Here is a 22,774-nt window from a genome sequence, read left to right as displayed (position 1 = left end):
AGAGAAGAAAAGAGACGGGGAGAGAGCTCACTCTCTCTCTCGTGTTTGGAAGGAGAACAAGACAAGAGAGGGTGAGAGACGGAGGGAGACCTGAACCCCTCCCAAGTCCAGTTCCGTTTCTCACCAAAAAAAATGGCGAGATTCCATGAGAAAAGGGAGAGTGTGGTCCACCTCTCATCGGATCGTCGTCGGACGAGTGGCTGTGTGCATTGCCGGAGGAGAGAGAGAGAGAGAGTACCAAGTTTGCCGGAGAAGAGAGGGAGAAAGTTTCAGTTCACTGAAAAGAGACCAATCGCCTGTGAGAATTTGATTTCTCAGTGTTATTTAAATAAAATGAGAGAAATCACACCCCTTTCTTTTCTTTCCTTTTCTTTTCTCTTCTCACTGATAAAGAAGAACCCACCTTTTTTTTCTTCATATTATTTCTTTTCTTTTCTCACCCTTCCGTTTTCTCACCCTTCCGTCCAAAGGGCTGTGAGACTCCCCAAAGCAACCCCCGAACCTCATAAAAACGCCAAATGGGTTCAACTGCCACCTAACATGCCGCTTCACATTCAACGGTCAAGACTTCTCCTCACCCCCTTCTTCCCTCCAAAACCCAAACCCTACACCACCAAACCACGCCCATCCAATCCCCTCTCTTCTCTCTTACACCTCTGCAAACACCCGCTCCATCTCCAGCAAATCCATGCCCGGTTCATCCTCCACGGCCTCCACCAAAACCCATCACTCTCTTCCACACTCATCGACGCCTACGCCAATCTTGGCCACCTCGGTACCTCCCACCAAGTCTTCCGCTCCGTCTCCGACCCAAACACGCCCTTGTACACCAGGTTTCTCAAATGTCTCTACAGGTCTGGTGAGTATGAAAAGACCCTTTTGGTTTTCCAAGAAATGGTCTCGAAATCAATTCACCCGGATGAATGTGTTTACCCTTTTGTGCTGAGCTCTTGCTCTCAACTGTTGGATGATGTAATGGGGAAAATGATTTGTGGGTATTTGTTAAAATTGGGTTTTGATTGCAATGATTTTGTGGGCAGTGATTTGGCCTATTGCTCGAATGATGATAATGAGCAGGGTTTTCGGATATTGAATAGGATGAGATTGGGGAGATTCGACCCGGATTCGGTTGATCTAATTTGCATGTTGAGGTCAAGTATTGATTTGAACTCGTTGAAAGCGGGGAGATGTGCTCACTCTTTGGTACTAGTGAGCAGTTTATGGAAAGATATCACCGTGAGTACTGCATTGTTGACCATGTATTCAAAGTTGGGTAGTATAAAAGATGCGAGATTAGTGTTTGATAAAATGCCTGAGAGGGACTGTTTTGTGTGGAATTTAATGATTTCTGGGTATTCGCGTAATGGGCTCCAAATGGAGGCCTTGCAACTTCTAATGGGAATGGTGAGATCAGGGGTTAGAGCTGATCTATGTACTGCAATTCCGGCTATTTCATCAATTGGAGAGTTGAAATCACTCAGGTGGGGGCAACAAATGCATGCTCATGTGATTAGGAATGGTTCGGATTATCAGGTATCCGTACATAATTCTCTTATTGGCATGTATTGTGATTGCAATAGCTCAGACACTGCTCGAAGACTTTTTGATTTGGTGACAAACAAGACTGTGGTTTCGTGGAGTGCAATGATCAAAGGATACGTAAACCATGATTGTTTTCACGATGCTTTGGCTCTCTTAACGAAGATGAAATTGGAGGGATTTAGAGTAGACTCTGTTACAGTAATCAATATATTGCCTGCTTGTGTGAATATAGGGGCTCTAGAACAAGTGAAAAACCTTCATGGGTACGCCATTAAGTGTGCTTTAGACTCATTTGTATCATTAAATACGGCACTTCTCATTAGCTATGCCAAATGTGGATGCATAGAAATGGCCAGAAAGCTTTTTGATGACGAGGAAGTTGATAACAAGGATATAATCACGTGGAACTCTATGATCAGTGCATATTCTAAGCACGGAGATTGGTTCCACTGTCGTGAACTGTACAGCCAAATGAAGCAGTCCAAAGTAAAACCAGATCATGTGACCTTTCTAGGTTTATTGACATCTTGTGTTAATTCAGGTTTTGTAGAAGAAGGGAGAGGGTGTTTCAAAGAGATGACTGAAACCTGTTTTTGTCAACCTAATCAGGAACACTATGCTTCTATGGTAGATCTCTTAGGGCGCTCTGGACACGTGAAAGAAGCCTCAGTGCTTATAAACACCATGCCCTTTAAACCGGACTCAAGAGTGTGGGGTCCACTATTGAGTGCTTGTAAAATGCACAATGAGCCCAAGCTTGCTGAGTTGGCTGCTGAGAAGCTTATAGCCATGGAACCAAAAAATGCAGGAAACTACATCTTGCTATCCAATATATATGCTGCGGCAGGAAAGTGGGATGAAGTCGCTAAGATGAGAGTCTTTTTGAGGGATAGAGGGTTGAAGAAAGTTCCTGGGTGCAGCTGGCTCGAAATAAATGGGAAGGTACATGAGTTTCGTGTTGCGGATCGATCTCATCTGAACTCCGATGATATCTATACCACTCTGGAGAATCTAGAGCTGGAAATTAAGGACAGAGAAAAGAGTTCAAAGAAGAACCAAATTGTGTTGCTAAAGGAATTTCTGAATGTAAATTTGTTTGATAGTTTGGTCTCTGTTGCCTTCATATAGTTGCACCTAGGTGGGAAACTGCCTTCGAAAGGAATTATGTTTTTGTTGAATGCAAGAAAGATGAAGGTAGCTAGTCAGGGACGAAGAGGCTATAGTAGTGATTGAGGGACAGTCAAGAATATAAGAACATCAAATTTCACTTTTACAGAAGGTATGCTTGCAGTAAACAAGGTGTAGTTTTATGCATGAAGAAGAAAACCAAAGGAGGTTAAGTTGCATTCTAGGGTCAGTTGTCAATTTCACATCTGCCAAATGCCTCCATGGTTTTTCACACTGGGTCTAATTGGCCTTTAGAGCTGTCATTACTTGTCTTTGTGAAGATAATTTCAACGGAGTTGTACCAAAAAGAAGACAGGTTCGGGTCACGACTTCATCCCTCAAACACTTTCCTTAATCTATTACAGGAGGATTATCGCTTTCAACAGTTTGAATTAGTCTTCGGAGTAGTTAGGAGAATAATTTGGATCTGGAAAAGGAGGGGGACGTGATTTTCCCCTTACTCAGACAATGTAAGAAAAAATGAACTTTCTCATTTTTGTTGCGATCTATTCGTTATGCATTCATCGTCAATTAAACATACAATGGGCACTATCCCATTGAATGACTTGTCAATAAAGGATCTGCTGCCATACTCGATGGAATGTATAGTTCAATTCTCCTCCATAAAAAAGACTCTCCTAAAGAGAGTGAGTGATCTAGGCTGAATAATGTTTGATAAAAAAAAAATATAAAGTCTGAATAATGTCATACTTGTATGAGACTGAATCTGGTTGAAGATTTTAAGTAATGTGGCTTTTAAATTTAGCATAGACAGCAACTCCATTGGCTCCGCATAGAGTGCACATCTTTGCCAAGAATGCGTTTGAGAAGAGTACATCTCCCTAGCTATAGCACAAAATTTCTCCACAATAAGAGCCTTCTCTTTTTCCTTCTCATTCAACGTGGGACTATCATCTCTGTAATCTTCTCATTCACTGTGGGACTATCAATCATGCATGTCCCAACGATACAAGTAAAGCAAACAATAAAGAGAACCAGATCAAAAGAGAAACTGTAACGACAACTATAAACTAATGAAGTGGTGAAAAATGCAAGCTAGCTGCTAGCCAGTGCACATAGAAGTGTTTTTTTTATCCCAGTAAATTAAATGCTGGTGTAAATGTAGCAAAAATTCGGAAACTAAACCAAACACAATTTGGAAGCAAGTAGAAATTTATGATTTGATTAAACGATGAGCAATAACTATAAATCCATGATAAGCAAGACGACTACTTGACAAAAATTCTCTTCATTACACAAGATAGGAGATTGTGAAAATCACAAGCCTACACAAAATTGTATACTGTATGAAAATCACACGCCTGAACAAAATTATGGGGTGAAACGGACTCCTTAGGGAGGATAAATAAATACTACCATGACAAAATTAATGATACATCTATCTCCTGACGACACAGATAATAGAAATCTTGAATGCCAAAATCGGATGGATCAGGACTCAGGATGACCCAAGCATTTCAATAGCAAGACCAGCTCAGTCAGATTACAGACCAAATGGAGTGCCTTGAAAATATGTATGCCTCTTTCCACATTGCTATTGATGGATCTATGAATCTTCAGCTCTAGCATCCTGCTCTTTGTCGATAGCACTGGCCCCGAGTTTTGGCTGCCTAACAGCTGGTAAAAAGAAGGTAAAGAAAAATGGTGACAAAAATGTATACTAACAAAACACTAACATGCAAATGGAAAAGGAAGGTCAATGCCAGTAGCTAAGTCCAACACTTCTATTTTAAACAAAAAGCCAACTGTAACAATTAGACTCAAGAGTTGTGACTACCACTGTCCTCCAAATAGCAGACCTCTATGATCCAAGTAGCAAGAAGCAACGATAAAATAAAATTAAAAACAAAAAAAAACAAAAAAGTAGCAGAGGCAGCAGGACTTTGTTCAATGACGTCCATTACCAGTCACCTATCGTTTTAAGTTTTCAGCCAACCACAGACGCATCAACACAAACAAAACAATACATAGGGTGTGAACTATAGATAGAAAAATAACCTTTGTTATTATGACCATCAAAACAATTATAGCGTGACAAATATCATTAATATTTTGTTTCTTCCTGGTTTTTCTCATACTGGATAGTGGATATGAACAAATTCTGATGAAGAATATGATGAGATAAAACTAAGAGATCATTGCACAAGAATACAACATACATTTCAGAGATGACCCAGCAAGACAAGTTAGTCTTGATTTTGTACAAGCCTCAGCCAAGGGTATCGGGTTCTCTTTGTTGGCCATGCGAACATCCCAGACACGTATGACACCATCTGATGATGCAGATGCCACCATATATGGATCAGCATCGCCACAATCAGCATTACTGCCTGTAAGCACAACAATGCCTTTAACACGGGCTGAATGTGCATCTTCAATAGAATAAGCAACCTTCCCACTGGTTGTGTCCCACGCCTTGATAGCCCGATCCTCGCCACCAGTAAAAAGAAGTCCATTCTGTCAAGATCAGAATCCATTTTTAGCAAACACAGAATCAAGTACAAAACGTACTCCAAAAAAAGAAGAGAGTTTTGAATCCTAGTACTGAAGTCAGCTTGGGATAAGAATTAATCTCCTCTGTTCACAAACTTCATGTTACGAGTTGTGTACCCGATTCTAAACTAGCAGAAAAATGGGCTCTCACAATGACATGAAGAACAAGTGAGATATTTGATTAAACTGTCATGGTACTTGGTAAACCCTATCCGCTTACCTACTAATTGTTCAAATAGTTGGCATGCTGAAATTTTTTTCGAGCCCCAACAAAGGATAAGAGTGGAGGATTTTGGATTCAATCTGACTGGAAACTACGATAGGCACATTAACAGGGCTGAGCAACATCAATGGACGTTTGAAAAAATCTCGTCAGGGTCCAAAGACTCCAGACTAAAAATATTTCAGTTAAAGTCAGCAACAGGAGTCTTCCATTTGACTAGAGGTCAGATTCAGGCCAATCCCATTCATCCTGTTACTGATCCAAAAGGATCTTGTTCTGTGAATTGAACTATGGGTGTTATGTAATCAAGTCATCATAACGACCACTTGGCATAGCTAATTGTAGAAACTTTTACTAAGCCCACATATTAAACTACTGTAGTATATTTTCTCGGGTTCAAGTTAGCTGCGTGATCTACTTTCAGTGGCTAAAACCCTCTGCCAAAATTACAACTCAAATCTTTTGCATCTTAAGATTCTTAACATCTGATTCACAGACCTGTCACGAACAAAATAAGCCAGTTCTCATACAAACCTTCCTCATTTACAACAAGCTATGTATGAGTTACATAATATCTTCCGCATTGCATTTACAGGGTGACTCGAAATAAATGGAGCCTAAATTAAACTACAGGCATTCACTGAAAGGATAAAAAAAAACTCAATTTCCTGTTTAAGAACTTCTCAATGTTCTCGTCAAGGTAAATTCAGGAATTACGACTTCCGAATTCCAGATATACATAATTAGAAGTCAAAACAAATTTCTATTCTACAATAGATTTGTATGAGGTACTCATAATTAAACAAGAAAAGACTCACAATGCCAGGAGCTGCGCATAGAACCCTCTTCCCACAATCCATTTCGAGAACCAACCGCGCGTCCTCGGCCTCGTGCACCGAAACCTTCTCATCCATAACCATAAAGAACTTATCCCCACCCAACCCAAACTCCACAATGCTCGCTTCCTTATCCAACCTACAGTAAAAGCTCCGCCTCCCTCTCACCAAATTCAGCATCGCCAAGCACGAGTCTCTCCCCACCGTCAGCGCCAGCTTCCCCGAGGGGTGTATCGAGAGGTCGTTAACTCCTTTCTTGTGGGCTTTGATAGTTTTCAAGTGGATAAAAGGGTCGGCGTCGTAGATGCAGACGTGGCCGTCGTCGGAGGCGGAGATGAGGTTGCGAGGGAAGGATAGGGAGGGTGGGGTGAAGAAGGAGAGTGCGGTGACGGAGGCGGAGTGGTCGGTGAAGGAGCCGATCTCGGCGGAGGTGGAGAGGTCGTAGAGCTTGATGGTGTCGTCGGCGCCGCCGGAGGCCGCGGCGGATCCAGAGACGGCGACGGACTTGACGGGGGCGGTGTGGGAGGGGAAGGTGAAGAGAGAGGTTAGGGTTAGGGGTTTTTGTTGGGAGTGGTGGTTTTTTAGGGTTTTGAGTTTGAATCCCCAGATGAATCGCTCGTACGAGCCTGCCACTAGACTCATCTTCTTCACCTCTCTCTCTCTCTCTCTCTCTCTCTCTCTCTCTCTCTCTCTCTCTCTCTCTCTCTCTCTCTTATATATATATATATATATATATATATATATATATATATATATATATATATATATATATATATAAAGCTATGCAGCTGTATGTATGTAAATGTTGTATGTGGTCTTTCTTGCAGTCTGAAACGGTGGAATTGGAGAAGAAAGTGAGGGTTTAGGGTTTAAGCGATTACGGATGAAGACGACGAAGTGCGTCAAGTAGAGAACGCCAAGAGGGCCCGTATGGCCCAATGGGCCAAGTACGGACCAAAAAAAGGATACCGTACAGTTAGCAAGGCCTAACATTCGAGTGGACTATTGGGCTTATTAGCAAACAATTAATTACCATAAGCTAGGGAATTATGATGCATTTATGCATACTAATAGGCATATAGAATGTTATATACGAAAATGTATTTCCAGACACCTTTTTAGCCTAAAAATCAAAATTTTTGATGCTTTTATTTTATTTTATTTTATTTTATCACTTTTCTCTTGTGCTTATCTTGATTTTTTTACATCTTTGATTTGTTTCTTATTAAGATAATAAACAAAATAGAATTTACTCTCTCCGTTTCACTTTATTCTTCTAATATTCTCTTTCTTATTGTCCCACAATGTTTAGTTCATTTCAAAAGTCAAAGTAATAAATTTCTTTATTTTCCTCTTTGGCCCTTCTCATTTCTATTGAAGTGTTTAAAAGCCTTTTGGAAACATTGGTAGGGGTAAATTATGAAAAATGAAGTGTGAAATTTGTGATGACAACGTCCCCTTAATTAATTAAAATTCTCAAAATGTACAAACAAAGTGGGGTAAATGAAGTATTTTCATTCTTTAAATAATATATTTCTCACTTTTTTTTTTATCAATATTTCTCACTTTCAATCTCGTTCTTTTTCAAGACTCGAGTACCAATTTATCGAACACTAAAAAGAAGTTAAGTTTGAGAAAAGTTTAGAAAAAAATTTACTATTATACTTATAAGCTTTTATTTGATTATTTTCATCTCTTTTTCTCTCAAATAAAACAAATGGAAAGGTTTTTTTTTTTTTTAATTTCTTTCCTTTCTCTTTCTTTTTCATAAGTACCAAACAAACCCTAAAACATATTGGAATATTTAAATATTCATCCTCTATATTCATGCCTTGTAAGAATTCATCCCGCCTTTTTTTCATACTTATGTTTTCATCATTTTAATGTATGAATTATCTTTCTTACCCTTTTCACCTATGATATACATATATTATGTTATATTGCTTTCCTAATTTAGTGGGATTGGATTGGATTATTTTCTTAATTCAATGGGATTTGGTAAATTTCAATATGATTGATTACTTCTTTTTTTTAATCATGGAATGTATTTAAGGATTCAATATTTTTACGAATGTAACATGATAAATTGACCACATCTTTGTATTTTTATTCTTCATCCTTCGAGTTGGCCAATGGAACATGGCTAAATTTCCATAAAAAATATATATATAACATGACATCCTCAAACCGTTACATGGTTAAATTACCATGACATTACATGGGATGTAAATTAGTTATGATTATATCCTAAAATTCTCGGCCTATATAGACAAGAATTTTGGAATGTAAATTACTTATGATTTCATCATAAAATTCTCGGCCTATAGAGACAAGAATTTTGGGATGTAAATTACTTATGTTTGCATCCTAAAATTCTGGGCCTGTAGAGACAAGAATTTTGGGATGTAAATTACTTATAATTTCATCCTAAAATTCTTGGCCTGTATAGACAAGAATTTTGGGATGTAAATTATTTATGATTACATCCTAAAAATCTTAGCCTCTATAGACAAGAATTTTGGGATGTAAATTATTTATGATTACATCCTAAAATTCTTAGCCTCTATAGACAAGAATTTTGGGATGTAAATTACTTATGATTGCATCCTAAAATTCTGGACCTCTATAAACAAGAATTTTGAGATGAAAATAACTTATAATTTCATTCTAAAATTCTTGGCCTATATAGACAAGAATTTTGGAATGTAAACATAAGTATTTACACATCTCAAACTATCATTATATGAATTGGTCCGCACAGCGGCCTAACAAATTTTGCCGGACTAATTTCATGGTAAACGGTCCAAATAATTAACCATGAAATGATAAGAACATACAGACATATTTCATGATAAAATACTACAAATAATTTATCATGAAATCGAAAAGCTTGTATTACATATATGGTTTAAAATCTGGCCTATATATATGGTTTAAATATATACATATATACAATTAACAACACTCAAAAAGGTAATATCGGTATTAAAAATATGAAAAAAATGAAATCATAAATTGTTAAAAAAAATAAGATAAATTCATAAGTGAAGAGTGCAATAAACAAATTTTTTAAGTCTCCCAAACATATTTCCCACATGCAATTTAGGGGAGGGGGCACAGCTGGCGCGCCATTGTTGCCAATTGGAGTACAACTGAATGGGTGAATTCCAAGAACAAGTGCCCGGATCTACTCCGCCGCCGCCTCTGCCGCAGTCGTCAGTCGACGCCACCCCTCCAATACCGCCTCCACCACTACGTGACGATCCTCCACCTCCTCCTCATCCGCCACCACCCCGATTCGATCCCAGCCGCAGTAACCTCTCTCTCTCTCTCTCTCTCTCTCTCTCTCTCTCTCTCTAACCACCTACTCTTCATTAGGGTTTGCAATTGCTACATCACTTAATTATGTTTTTTTCCCCAAAATCCTTGGTTATCATAGTCTTCACTTTATTAACTATGGACCCAAAAGAAAAAAGAACAGTTTCTGCGCATGTTTATCGGGAATGGGGGTTCTTTGTTTACTTATTTGTCCCCGGCTACTAGTTTGGCTTAGTGTGATTGTGGACTTATGTCCGGTTTGATGTAATTCAGATACTTTATTTTCATAACGCTTCTAATAAAAGAAAAAAAGGAGTCAATTTGTGAAATTTTGATCCGCCGTTCATAGCTAATGTATTGAACATGTTTGTTTTTTAACCTTTGAACGTTATGATAATTAAGGCAATATGCATCTGAACTGCAGAATATGTGCATGAACAATCAATCATATTAGCTATATATTTTTTTCGTTAGTGAAAAATCTAGAAGCCCTAGCCGACAGAAAAATAGCTGGAAACCATTTTGTCTTTTAAAACCAAAGAAATATGTTGAATTGTCTAGAAACTTTCAGAAGCTTATTTTTCTGTATTCTTTAACTAAGTTCTTACTCAACGTAGTAACTTTGTTTTATTGGATTATGAAATTGTAAAACCTAGAATGATAAGAGGACTTCGTCTTTAGGAAAAGGCAACGGCCGCAAGGCAGTGTCACTGAGAGCTAGCTCGCCATTAGGAGCTTTGTTTACTTATTTGCGACAGTGTAAGAGGGAGGTTAGACACTCAGGGTGATGAAAGAAAGGTCCTCTTGGTTGCTGGCCTCAAGGGGAAGGCAACGCAACTTCGCTACTTGAGAGGAACTGGGAGGTGACACCAAATTTTGAACACAATGGGACAATGGGTTATGTGAATACCTGAGATTATCCCCAGGTTGTTAGGCTAATGGTATTTTACCTATAGCAGTTCTTCACATATGTGGGCCATGTTCACATCGAGGGTAGTCAGGGACCATGCCCAACTTATATATTCTTACAAGTCCAGCACATGCCCCGCTAACCAAATAGATACTTCCAGGTAGTGGGGTTCCAACCAATGTTGCTGGTGGGTCAATTGTGTCTGCATGGTACAATTAATCATCGGTCTCTATGTATGTTTTGGTTATTCATCTCTTAGTCCCCCCTCAAGATGATCACAGTGGTAACAGAAACTTTGGGTTCTTTGGGCACTTCTTCGGACCCAACCAGTTATAGGTTCCATATGCATTTGGGATTGCAGTAGCAAGAGATGTCTGTCAGTGGACTGCTTTTTACCGTTGGGTGTGATGTGTCCATGTTGTGTCTTTTACTTTCTGACATGTATAATGCATGTGAACCGTCATCATTTTGAACATATCCTATCCTTCAAGGACTCATCTATGTTGATGACAAGTTTGTCCTTATAGATATTTAACTAATGTGTGTTTTGTTGATGTCTTCATATCTTTTTCCTAGTTGTTTACTGCTGCTCTTTGTTTGTTTGAAGTGATTGGTATCATTAGAAGGAAGTCCTTGATTAAAGAATTGGCTGCTGTATACCATGCTGAGTGCCTTGCATACTGTCAAGAACTTTTGGAACTTCAAAGAAAGCGCGAAGAGGTTGGGAAAAAATGCCTTCTATTTTAGTTGTGCTTTTCACTTAAAGAATCTTAATCTTCATTGGAAAACTGAAAGTCTTGTATTTCTCCCATGAACTATTTGTGCCAATGGATTAGTTGGATCAAAAACTTAAGATAATGGGTGTAAGCTGAAAAAAGACTCATAGGTAGTTGTTAATGGAGTTGAAGTTACCAAATTTTGAGGATTCGGTATATCAATTTATGCCTAATAGCTCCACATATAGTTTCCTTTTGCGGCTGTACTTCTCAGTTGTCTCTTATTGATGCTGTCCCTTGTGCTTTTAATATGAAATAATCATTCATTCTGTAATTGTGGAATGAATAAAGAAGTTGATTTTTTATTTTCTTTTTGGCATTGTGCTTCTTAGTTTGATGTGGACCCTCTAAAACAACTCTTCTACAAGCAGTGTGTGTGGGCCCCAATCCTCAATGTGAGAGAGTTTGTGTTTTTGTGTGTGTAAGTGTGCATGGTTATAAATTAATTGCCTTCTAAAAAGTTCCTGCTGATTCGTACTGCCTCGAGCAGGCTGAACAAAAATGTTTGTCAAGAACTTTTTTTTTACTCTCTAGAGGTTTATGTTCGATTGTTCGATTTGTTAGTCTTTTCTTGTATGGTTGATTTTATTATGTTAGCTTGTTCAGAATACCCAGAGGACTGTAAAAAAGTTAGGACATGTTTAGGATATTGGTCAGACACATGCGTTTCACTCCCTCTGACACATGTCAAACGGAGCTACACCATCCTAGGGGCTCTGTGCTCCAATAAGTCGCTTATAGTTAGCTTCCTAGTTTTTTTTTCCCACTTCATTCGTGGGTTTTTATCGAGGTTATTAATTTTGTTTGGTCCTTTTTTGGCTTTTTTTTTTTCTTTCTTGAATTGAAATGCAATAATAGCTGCTTAATCATAAGTTCAATATTCAGTTTTGGGTGGAACTTGGATTGTTACTGCTTTAGTGTCTCTCTTTTGGCATGACATCATGAGATGCTACTTGAACGTTAGTCAATGAGAGCATAATGGATTCATGTAGCCGGACCTAATTTATTGGGGGATGCAAGACTTGGTTCGGAGAGCTTTCGGTAACAATGGTCATTGTAGAGCTTCTCTAGGGAATGTAGCAGAAGGGAGTATATTGATTGTCAAGAAGTGAATCACAAGTTGCGAAAATGTGAGATACCTTGGTCTATCTAGCTTTCTCTCTATATGTGTTTGTGTGTATTTATATGATTTGGTGCATGTATTCGCACCAATTTCAAGAGTTGGCATTTGAACCGGGGTAGTCAGGTGGTTGCAAGTGAGAATTAGATATGCAGAAGAGTGGAAGAGGTGGTTGCCAGGTTAATGAAGCGTTGTTCTGTTACCGTATATTGGTCTGTTTTTAGTTAGCTGTCACGATTCGTTGGCTTAAGTCTATGTAAGTTCCCAAGATGTTTGCAATTTGCCATGGTGTGTTAAAACTTAAAAGAGTCTTGGTCAATTCAAGTCCTGGCAGTTATAGGTGTTATACTTTTCTTCTTTCTTTCTCTCCTTTAACCCCCCCCCCCCCCCCCCCCCCCCCCCCCCCCCCCATCCTTTTTACAAACTCAGAGGGCTTGGTTCGGAGTGACAAGCGCTGTTTTACGCTTATGCAGACCATTTGGAATGAACATAATCGAAATTAGGTGGTTGGTTCACAGGTTGAAATGCTTATTCTTTTTTTTGAAAGGAAATGCTTATTCTTGAGTTCTATTGCACGTGACAGATTCTTTTTCCTACTTTTGTCAGTTCTTCATTGATATTTTGGGTTGTCATAGCTTCTTTCTGGTTTCTCTACTACTCCAACTTCCTCCCAAGTGAGGAAAACACTGCATTTGAGGAATTAATGTGTTCTAATTTACTCAATACTATCATATAAACGTGAAGCTAACTAGAAATTTGATGGTTGAAGTTACACTAACTTCCACAGTGCGAAGCACTGAAGCAATTGGATCCCATTGGGCCACGAGGCCATAGTGAGCAAATGTGCTTGTTCAACACCTAAAGCTCCTTTTTTAGACACAGCGGTTCAGTTCAGAAATAAGTTGAACAGTAGAAAATGCTAGTCAATCAAATAACATAAATTGATCGAACCAAGGGTCCTTTCCTCTTCCTACTGACTGACATCAATTTGCTTGACACTTGTAGAGGAGGATCAGATAATCAAAACTTTCTGTTCTGATTCTTGCTAATTATGAATTTAGCCTTTGCATTACAGTTAACTAGATAGATTATTAGAACCATCTGTTCCAATTCTTGATGACAATGATCTTTGCCAATCAAGAAGCAATGCACCATGTACATTGATACGTATCTGGGGGTCAGTTTTTTATCTTTTGGTCTCTCTTAATGTTATTCACCTGAACTCTCTGCAATTTTAATACGGGGTCTATAAATTGCTTGCAGCCATATACAGACATAAAAACTCCAGAGAATTCAAGGAAAGAAATAACGAGGCCAGCCAAACGTCTGAAGAAATCTCGCTAAGCATCAACGTGGATGTAAGAATTGCACTTCTGTTTTTATCTTCTTTCCGTATTGTTAACAGAAAAATGTTACATGTGTCATTGTTCTCTTGAATATTTTGTTATAATTCATTGTCATGGTTCATTGTTTGGCTAGGGCTGCCGCAGGTTGTAGAGTTCAAACACAAATGAAAGCTGGGAACCCAGTTATTCAGCTTTTTTCTCCAGAATGTTTAATGAAAGAGGAGACATCAAAATCCCTATCTATTCGTAAAAACCATCGAGAGTGACATGTGGAGAGCAATGGATTATTATCAACAACAATTCTGTTGGTTGATTATCGTCTTTTGTATATATCTAATTGGTATACTTGTGTGATCATCAACTGTGATACCTGTAACCTAATGAAATGTAAAATTGGGTCTCAAATGTGCAATTCTGTTCCTTTCTTTTGTAACTTTTGTTTGTATGTCCTACTTTTATAGTATCCAATGCATTTTGTAAAATGTTAGGAGTCGTTTGTCTATGTTAAGTGGCCAATTCTATTGGTTTTCCTTATTTTTTGCACCAGTGCTTTGTCGTAATATATTTTGTATTCAGTAATAATCAGCAATAGCCTGGTCTTCAACAATTCTATATTAGAAGGTATAGTGTATCACAATATCAGGTTAGTTTAGTCCCGAGCTTACACTTGCCCTTCTCTTTTTCTGTCATGTTACAAAGCGAGGGGGCGAGAATCATATTCTTGTTTAGTTAAATAAATAACGTGCTTCCGGCTTGAATATTTCATTACTAAGATAATTTCTCCTCCATAGCTGACCAAAATGAGTAATTACCGGTTTTCTTTAATCCCTATACAATGACGATCATGATTACTCATACTAATCCATGGAATTGTCTTTTATCACAGTTCAGTAGCAACCAAAATCCAGAAAGGTTCTGGGGATTGTCTAACAACACCCGGTTTTTTCTTTTCCTTCTTCTGGGGTGATTTTGAATTGAATAAAAGAGACCAAAGAGACCATTTTTGAACAAGATTACAGGATAGCCACTAATTGTTGTAGTTGGACTTTCTGAAAAACTTGAATTCCATCTCCATTCGCAAATCCAGCACTTGCATGAAAATATAAAGGCAAATAAGACCCTATTGTGTCATGCGGAAGGATCTGAAGAAGCGAATGGAACCACACAAGGCACTAAAAATACCACTTTTTTTAGTTCTGGGACAGCCATTGTTAGACCCCATGGAGCTGAAAAGTTTACCATTGCTGCAAACCCCCGAGACAGGAGCAACTTATGCCGCATGCAAAATAATGGAAATCTGAATTTACAAGCGTTGAAGCAGTAAACAGCCATATAGAATCCATATCCAACCAAAACAAAATTACACCTCTCCAAAAAGCATTGAAGCAATAAACAGCCATGTAGAATCCATATCCAACCAAAACAAAATTACACCTCTCCAAAAATCTTACTCCATAACTTCCTACCAAAACAGTCTATTCCTTTGAAAATCCGACTAACATTTCCTGACCTATATTCTTGAGATTAAGTTAGCCATCAGAAGATGAGATCTTCCTAGTTCATAACAGTAAAATCTCAAGACAGAGAAGAGCCCCAAACAACTTGGATAATAAGACAATACTCGAACGTGTCACCTCTGCCCAAATATGTGAGTCCATAGCCTTTGTAACGGTCTAAGATTAGTTGGCACAGAAAGCAGTCCTCCCATTGTTTTGCTAATAGATGGCCCCACCTCATGGATGAATTTAACAGATTCTGAAAGCCGATTCAGTAGGTTCATCAGGGCAATCACTTCATTGCGCTGCAACTGTAGCTGGTACACAATAACATGGAAATTAGTCAGCCAAGTAAGCCTCAAACATCTGATCAGCAATCACTGCATACACTTTTTAATCATCCCCATATATTGTATGCACATCGCAAGGTCTTTTAGCGACAAAAGATGTAGGCCATTCTTAAAGCATTAAAGAAGGATTCCGTTACACTAGGAATGCATGATGTGATGTTTCATACTATTTGGATCGAGGTTCAGCCATGAAGATCTTAGTTGTTACAGTTTAAAAGGTTATCCACAAAAGTCATCAGTCTATTTGGGTTTTTCTACGGAGTATTCTTGCAGGGGAAGTGGGCAATTTGATTTTGCCACTGAGCAGAGGTTAAGATTAACCAAGTTATATTTTGTTCTTATTTACATTAACATGTAAAAATAACAAAGAAAAATTATTCTCCTCCTAATGGGCTTTCTGCTTTTTTGCATCATTGTAGTTGGGGCCATCATAGCTAACACACTTGTTTCTAACTTGAATGGTAAGGTAATTTTGGAGAAAAGTAAAACAGTTACCGCTTTTTTACACTTTTAATTGGTTTGGAGTTGTCGTAACTTAGAGAAGTACTTCCATCAACACGAAATGGAAATTGGTTTTTGAGAAAGACATGCATGCATTCAACTCTCAACTGACAAAACTAATTTAAAACTGCTTGGCGGACAAAAGGTAAAGGATAAGATAAATTTTGATGCCAATTCTGGGTAAGTAAATTACTCTTTCAGTCAAATTATCTTGACCATCACCGGAGAAAAGAATCTTCAGTGCAGTACCAAGACCAAGAACCTGAAGCTTTCCCCAAAGACGACACTTCTCACATCCCACACAATCCATTAACGCACTGCAAAGTTGAGGGAAACAAATGTGTCATTGCAAAAGGGATGATACAGCTAAAGTGATAATACGTTCTTTACAGTAATTTCCTTGTGCAGAGAGGAAAAAATATTTATTTCTAAACAAAGAATCCCTGGAAACAAGAGTAGTGCATAAAATCATGCAATATATGCATGCAGCTTCCCAATCTGGGGTTTGTACACAATATCTGATGAACTTTGAGCCTCTTTCCATCTCAATCCATATTCTCGGAAAACAAAGATCATTAATTAACCAGTAAAATTTCTTCAAGTACCTTAGAATACAAGACACTGCATATTTGCATAAACTGAGAACATGAAACTCATTAAGGGAACTAACTCTAGATTATCTAATTAAAAAATGCATTTTACAAGGATTTTAAGGGAAACCTAATGTTTCTGAATTGTCTTTGTATCTGCTGCTTCAGCTCTGGTCCACCTTGGCCCTTCCATAACTTGGCTTCATTGAATGGGAGTAGGCATGCAGCTTGTATTTTAGGGTTATAGAGAAGCTGCCTCATCAAGGACTGCATCTTCAAGTCCTCCTCAGGGTTACCAGTGTCATACTCAGCCTGCTCCAAATAATCTGCTGCCTAGAAAGCACTAGGGACAAATATCATGACAGACTCACAGAGAAGAACCATCAAGGCAGTGAGGTATTAGTACTACTAGATTAGCAACTCACTTTTGTCACGGCTCGGAGAACAAAAAGAAAAGTGAAGTACAGGTTGCTGACACGATCTGGAGATCTTAAGACGCGATCATACAACAATGTAAGATTCTGACCCCACTGAAACCAAAGCAGCAAACAGGCAAAAAAGAAAGGAAAGCCTATTCTTCAATAGTTTAATGAAAAATAACTGAAGTCTTCTATCCTCTGGCATGGCCTTTGCTGATTTGCGTAAACTTCTTGCCACTTCGGACAGTGAGAAATGGGGAGAAACAAAATGGGCCAATAAAAAACCGCCATCTCTTCATTTCTCACAAGTTCTCATATAGTTTATTCATCCAAACAAGCGATGGGATTCTCATCTCGTTTCTTTCCTCAATCCTCACCATCCAAAGGGGCTGTTCACAGTATAGTATAGCTCCTAATTGAACTGTTTTGATCCATCATCTCAGTAATACATGTGATGTTGGGCAATGTTCCGAACACCAATCCAATAAACCAGCACCAGAGATAACACAAAGGTATGAACCATAAGATTTACCAAGTTTGATGCCTCATCAAGTAGATAGCCAGCAGCTATGTGAATGGAAATGGACGCGTGTAGACCTGATATCAATTTGTACAGTATCTTTTTCTCTTGGCAGAACTCTCCGGATGGATCTGCAGGTCATCTTTATTATCAATACAAGCAAGTGTGGGCGTCTAGTTAGGAAATTCATATTTAGCACTGGATTCGCAATCACCCTTGAGATACCGGAAGTATGTCTCAAGAAATTGAACAGTTTATCATGCACGCAATGTGAATACTGGAATAAATAAACAACCAGCCATGAATATCAGGTTTAAACATACTTATTAATGTGCTGTAGAACTTTCAGATACTTGGGCCAAAATGCAAAGAAACCTGGATATTTCTCAATAATGTGCATATAATTACAAAAACGTCTGGGATAAGAATCCGCGGTGGTACCTATAGAACTGGTTAGTACCTTTTTTAACCCCACAGTAGTGTGAAGTTGCGAATTGTCTATAGAAGTTAGTACTTTATTTGTTTGTTACCAATTAATGTCGAATAGCAAGACAGCCAAGGGGTTGTAACCTTAAAAATCCACTCCAATACAACATAAAAAGAGCATATCAAACATAGATAAGAATTATTGAGGTGCCGTTAATTCGTTGTCTTACTCGATATACACTTCAAAATTTTGTTACACAGTCCATAAATCAAAATAACAAGGCATCCCTTGACTCCACACCTTCCCCCCAACCCCCATACCCAACCCTTCCTAGCTCAATCATTTCAGTAAGCACTTCAATACATCCAGCAAGACCAATTTGGTTTACTGCAGGGTAGAGCTGCTAGGCTACAAACTTAGATCAACCTACAGTTCGTATTTCTTGTTTGAAGCAACATAGGATTTGATAACCATCGGGGGCTAGCTCAGTTGACATCCTTGTTCATTACTAGGAATAGGATTACTACGACCCCTGCCAAGGCTAAAGCATCCAAATATAGATATCTGGAATAGGATTTGCTAACACCATATCACAGGTTGACTTTGACATCACCGGTAAGAAAGAAGATAACCTCTAGGTCCAAAATGAATGAGAATCTAAGGTCCTCTTTTGTTCTGCAAATATTCGTCATGAAGCTCAATAGCCATGGGAGCGAAAAAACAGCCTAATCTATCGAAATCTAAACAACCTCTGAGGAGAGATCTTACCAAATATCACCACTTAAGTAGGTTATTATAGTTTTAACCAATAAGACTAACGCTGAAAACTCAGACATGTCAGTCGTGGATTGCATGGAGAGCATAAATGAATGGAGTCGTGAAGAAATCAATAAATCAACAGTATTTATGTTCCTCCAAATAGTATTACCCAGGGATACCTGAAGGAAAAACAACATACATTTAGGGCAGTTCTCTGTATAAATAGCATCCCATATTCGTCGAGGAGAAGGACCAGTATAGCCGGTATAACGTTCCGGGTTCAATTGAAGATTTACATATGTCATCTCACCTACAAAAAAAAATTAGCAATCAGTTGCTAAATAATCTTCAAGCTGAAGCATACAAGTACCAAAAGATTTTAGTACACAGATAAATGAAAACAAAGAATACGAGCGAATAAGATGATACTACAACACTGCAAATGTTTGTGAACATAAAAAGTCACACCACAATATCTACAGTCCTCAATAGAATTGTTACTTGCAAAACATGGGTACGAAATGGTCTTTTTCATTTTCAAAGACACTAGAAGACATGGTTCAATAAGCCCTAAAATAGAAGGGCGAAACTTCACAAAACTAAAAGTTACAGATGCACAGTCGTAAGGGAAGCACCATTGTCAGTCTCGTCATCATTTGTCCACGGATTGTCTATTTCAATCCAACCTCTGAAAGCTTTAGTATCTAGTGTGCGGTCAACAGCAGCCTCTGGCTTTCCCGCTCTACAAACAAGATCATCTGATGAAAGGCCAAGACTGGAGGGCCTTTTAAGTGGTTCTGGAAACTCATGTTCTGGGCATTCACAAACACTGCAATCCCGCAAAATGCACATACCATCATCTGGCCAGAAAGGGCAGTCACACCATAACTTAACCTACCAGACAAATTATGACCAGAATCAGATGTGAGTCACTCCACTGTAGAAAGGCACCATGTCAATAGACGAATAGAGCAATAAGAACTGATGGATCAGAATAAAGTTTAGGGTCATTGCATGCAATATAAAGAGGAAAAAAATTATTTGTAGAGGCCAAGGTTTTGATATTACTCAACCACATATTCAGGCCCTTACATACCTGAAGTCATAACAGCAACCGTACATTTAGATTTAGGAACAAGATTAAACAACTGACTTTAACTCTCTCCTTAGACAGAATTAATGAAGCAAAAGTAAAGAATTATTCTGCAGTATTTCATGACTAGAAGAACAATATAGGTCAGCACTGGACAACTACATACCTTGAAGTACCGGAAAAATGGAGTTTTGACCAGCTCTTGAAGCAATGGATCTAATACTTCCTCATTCAGATGGTCTACCGTCTCGTAGTCACAGCAACAGTCCTCCACTATGCCACTTTGCGTATGTGTTCCCTGCACCAATTTTGCCAAACATGCCCTTACTCCTACTCCGAGAAATTAGAAATCTCATACATTTCACCACTTTGGCAAGCATGCCCTTACTCCTGTTCGTAAAATCCCATTCGATCAAGATTCTACATTCGCCCTTACAATTTTATCTATTCATAAGTTTTGCCAAACATGCCTTGCTCCTGCCATTCATCGAATTCCAATGAATGTGATCAATTTATCTATTCATAAGTTTTTCCAAATTCTACATTGAAAACTGATTATCAAAATGAATATAACAGAATTTTCCGACTTTATAGTGATTCCAAAAGAAATACGAAAGTAATATTGCAACCCTTCAAACAAAAGAAATATGAAAATAATAGGATATCAGCGAATATCCTCCACTATGCCACTTTGTCTGTTTGTTCCCTGCATCAATTTCTCCAAACATGCCCGATCTCCTATGCTTAACATTCCCGTAGACTCTATTATAATTCAATCTATAAATTTATTTCTTCACTCTTACTCTCAGTATGTATTCCCGGCACAATTTCGCCAAACAAGTTCAAAGAACCTAATTTCAATTCGAATAGTTGTAGTTCCTAGGAATTTGATAAAATTCATTATTTGCCCTTAATAATTCAAACTAGAATTAATTTTGCTTTTATCCCCTGAACTATCTGCATTTTGTCTACTCTGTCCCTAAACAATGTTCACAACAATTTTGTGCCCTATTTTATCGTCCAAAAGGGTACGAAAATGGGCAAAATTTTACCTCGAAATTGGACAAAATAGATTGCAATCAGAAAGTTGATGGGACAAAATTGTTGTTTACATAGTTTAGGGACTGAGTAGACAAAATGCGGATAGTTGAGGGGATAAAAGCACAAAAAAAAAACTCTTCAAACTATTCATAGTCTTTCTCCCAAGTATCGCATCAGAAGAAGATACAAAAAAAAAAAAAAAGTATGATATCAAAAGCAGACACTTTCCGAACAAAACATAAAAAAAAAATGTTAGAATTCATAGTTTATGGAGGACGACTACTGCTTCCATATCATCTCGGTAACCAAATGAACCAAAGCTGAAATAAAACGCACCGGAGCACAGGGACAGCGTTTGGTGGTGGAATCGAGGAGAGAGAGTGTAGGCGCACCTCTCGAAGCCAACGCGTCGAACGCGATGGCGAAGAGTACGGCGACGAGAGCAGCGGCTACGGGCCAGGCCCATCGGATTCGTCGCCCCTTCGAAGTGTCGACCTCGCTTTTCACCATATCTTCTGTCGGTTTTACGGAGTATTATGATTTTCGTTCACTAGCGGTAATCAATCAAGCGGTGAAGTGTGAAACGTAGAGAGGGGGAATTTGGATAAACGATGGCCGTTTTTACTTGCTGGATTTGTTGTTCAGTTGAAAATTGGGAGATTTTTTCAACGTTTTTGGGCCTTTCCCAATACTTAAGACAAAATACGGGGACCGTTTCGGAAATTTCTGATTTCACTCGAAACTTGGATAGCTGTTCTTGAGTCGAGAAGCAATATATGTCCCTAATTTTTAGTCCCAATTGATACCTTTTATTGTTCTAAAGTCCCATTTAAAAAATAATGGGGAAAAAAGTAGTAAATTTACTCTCACCCTTATTTTTTGAAATTAAATATTGCATGATGATGTTCTCAAGGGTAAAAGAAGAAAAAGGAAAAAAATGACAAGTGCAATGATGATATTTCCCTAATAAGTTAAGATTATGATAAAAAAAAAAATTGAGATCCCAAAAAGAGATCAATAAATTGGGACGGAGAAAGTAATACTAGTAGCATGCATCGTTATCTTAGGATTTGTTCTCCTTAGCTTTAGGCTGAGTTTCTGTGGTTTTTTTGAGTTTTTTTTTGTTTTGTCCGTGTTTGAATTTTTTTTAAATTTTTAGTTTTGCATCAATTTTTTCAACTTTTTAATTCTTCTCAACGAGACGAATCAAAAAAGTAAAAAAAAATTACTTTTACTTAAATATTTTGAATAAGGACCACTTTTAAGCTCAAAAACTTAAAAATCGTCATTGATCAACATATTTGGATAAAAGTAAAAAAATTTACTTTTCCGATTAAGGACAAAATGTTAACTTTTAGAAAAAGTTAAGTGGAACGGGGCCTTAGTGGTTTTTTGGGCATTTTGTTCTTATTCAAAAAAATTCACGTTTGCTAGTTTTGCGCCACATTTATTTAGATTATTGATTCGTCTCGACGAGATAAGTCAAAAATCCAAGAAATTTTACTTTTACCTGAATATTTATGGAAATATCCAAGATAAAGCGATATTTCCGCAAGTCGAGCGCAGTTAGTGCCTCCTTTATACTCTCATGCACATGAGCAGGGTTCGATTCCTCTATTTGAGACAAATCAATAATAATCAATAAAAATTTGGTACAAAATCAACAAACACGATTTTTTTTTGAATAAGAACAAAATGTTTGATTTCCACTAAAGCTAAGGGGAACTTTGCCTTAATTGACAATTTGAATCATTGACATTGTAGACAATAGCTCTATTTAAAATATATTAAATTGTTAACCACAAATTCATCTAAAAGTTTAAATT

General features: G+C 38.0%; 4 protein-coding genes across 7 annotated transcripts; 2 read left to right on the top strand and 2 right to left on the bottom strand.

Annotated features, from left to right (window-relative positions):
* The first annotated feature begins 472 nt into the window (after positions 1-472).
* LOC131313144 (pentatricopeptide repeat-containing protein At1g08070, chloroplastic-like) lies at positions 473-3,289 on the top strand. The gene has a single exon (XM_058341278.1). It carries the CDS (start codon positions 541-543, stop codon positions 2,668-2,670), a length of 2,130 nt encoding a protein of 709 aa, XP_058197261.1. The 5' UTR covers positions 473-540; the 3' UTR covers positions 2,671-3,289.
* Positions 3,290-3,864: 575 nt separating this feature from the next.
* On the bottom strand, positions 3,865-6,985 carry LOC131313147 (uncharacterized). Its single transcript, XM_058341283.1, has 3 exons — positions 6,265-6,985; positions 4,890-5,187; positions 3,865-4,347 (listed from the first exon to the last, which is right to left on the bottom strand). Exons 1-3 carry the CDS (start codon positions 6,922-6,924, stop codon positions 4,277-4,279), a joined length of 1,029 nt encoding a protein of 342 aa, XP_058197266.1. The 5' UTR covers positions 6,925-6,985; the 3' UTR covers positions 3,865-4,276.
* A 2,368-nt stretch (positions 6,986-9,353) lies between these two features.
* Positions 9,354-14,157, top strand: LOC131313750 (uncharacterized). Of its 2 annotated transcripts, none has more exons than XM_058342249.1 (4): positions 9,354-9,595; positions 11,118-11,230; positions 13,670-13,764; positions 13,897-14,157. In XM_058342249.1, the coding sequence occupies exons 1-3, from the start codon at positions 9,439-9,441 to the stop codon at positions 13,748-13,750; spliced, it is 351 nt and encodes a 116-aa protein (XP_058198232.1). In that variant the 5' UTR covers positions 9,354-9,438; the 3' UTR covers positions 13,751-13,764; positions 13,897-14,157. The 2 variants fall into 2 exon arrangements, with proteins under 2 accessions (XP_058198232.1, XP_058198231.1); XM_058342248.1 differs by having other exon boundaries at positions 13,886-14,157.
* Positions 14,158-15,014: 857 nt separating this feature from the next.
* On the bottom strand, positions 15,015-21,671 carry LOC131313685 (endoplasmic reticulum oxidoreductin-1-like). Of its 3 annotated transcripts, XR_009196271.1 has the most exons (10): positions 21,285-21,671; positions 20,074-20,205; positions 19,450-19,708; positions 19,014-19,124; positions 17,641-17,759; positions 17,115-17,219; positions 16,820-17,022; positions 16,293-16,416; positions 15,187-15,565; positions 15,015-15,118 (listed from the first exon to the last, which is right to left on the bottom strand). XR_009196271.1 is itself a non-coding variant. In XM_058342128.1 (9 exons), exons 1-9 carry the CDS (start codon positions 21,456-21,458, stop codon positions 15,383-15,385), a joined length of 1,410 nt encoding a protein of 469 aa, XP_058198111.1. In that variant the 5' UTR covers positions 21,459-21,671; the 3' UTR covers positions 15,015-15,382. The 3 variants fall into 3 exon arrangements, 2 of the variants coding, with proteins under 2 accessions (XP_058198111.1, XP_058198112.1); XM_058342128.1 differs by having other exon boundaries at positions 15,015-15,565; XM_058342129.1 differs by lacking the exon at positions 15,015-15,118 and having other exon boundaries at positions 15,400-15,561; positions 16,257-16,416.
* Between the last annotated feature and the right edge of the window lie 1,103 nt (positions 21,672-22,774).

The sequence above is a fragment of the Rhododendron vialii genome, chromosome 13a, assembly GCF_030253575.1.
Source record: "Rhododendron vialii isolate Sample 1 chromosome 13a, ASM3025357v1".
Lineage (NCBI taxonomy): Eukaryota > Viridiplantae > Streptophyta > Magnoliopsida > Ericales > Ericaceae > Rhododendron > Rhododendron vialii.
Note: the sequence above shows the minus strand (reverse complement) of the source record. Positions and strands in the feature narration are given on the sequence as shown.

Excerpts from the sequence above, each read along its gene's own strand:
- LOC131313144 (XM_058341278.1), top strand. The coding sequence starts at position 541 with ATGCCGCTTCACATTCAACGGTCAAGACTTCTCCTCACCCCCTTCTTC.
- LOC131313750 (XM_058342249.1), top strand. The coding sequence starts at position 9,439 with ATGGGTGAATTCCAAGAACAAGTGCCCGGATCTACTCCGCCGCCGCCT. Across the intron at positions 9,596-11,117 it reads CCGATTCGATCCCAGCCGCA|TGATTGGTATCATTAGAAGG; the intron begins GTAACCTCTCTC and ends GTTTGTTTGAAG. Across the intron at positions 11,231-13,669 it reads TTCAAAGAAAGCGCGAAGAG|CCATATACAGACATAAAAAC; the intron begins GTTGGGAAAAAA and ends AATTGCTTGCAG.
- LOC131313685 (XM_058342128.1), bottom strand. The coding sequence starts at position 21,458 with ATGGTGAAAAGCGAGGTCGACACTTCGAAGGGGCGACGAATCCGATGG. Across the intron at positions 17,023-17,114 it reads TTCTCCGAGCCGTGACAAAA|GCAGCAGATTATTTGGAGCA; the intron begins GTGAGTTGCTAA and ends AGTGCTTTCTAG. Across the intron at positions 15,566-16,292 it reads AAGATAATTTGACTGAAAGA|CTACAGTTGCAGCGCAATGA; the intron begins GTAATTTACTTA and ends ATTGTGTACCAG.
- LOC131313147 (XM_058341283.1), bottom strand. The coding sequence starts at position 6,924 with ATGAGTCTAGTGGCAGGCTCGTACGAGCGATTCATCTGGGGATTCAAA. Across the intron at positions 5,188-6,264 it reads TATGCGCAGCTCCTGGCATT|AATGGACTTCTTTTTACTGG; the intron begins GTGAGTCTTTTC and ends TGATCTTGACAG. Across the intron at positions 4,348-4,889 it reads TGCTGGGTCATCTCTGAAAT|CTGTTAGGCAGCCAAAACTC; the intron begins GTATGTTGTATT and ends TCTTTTTACCAG.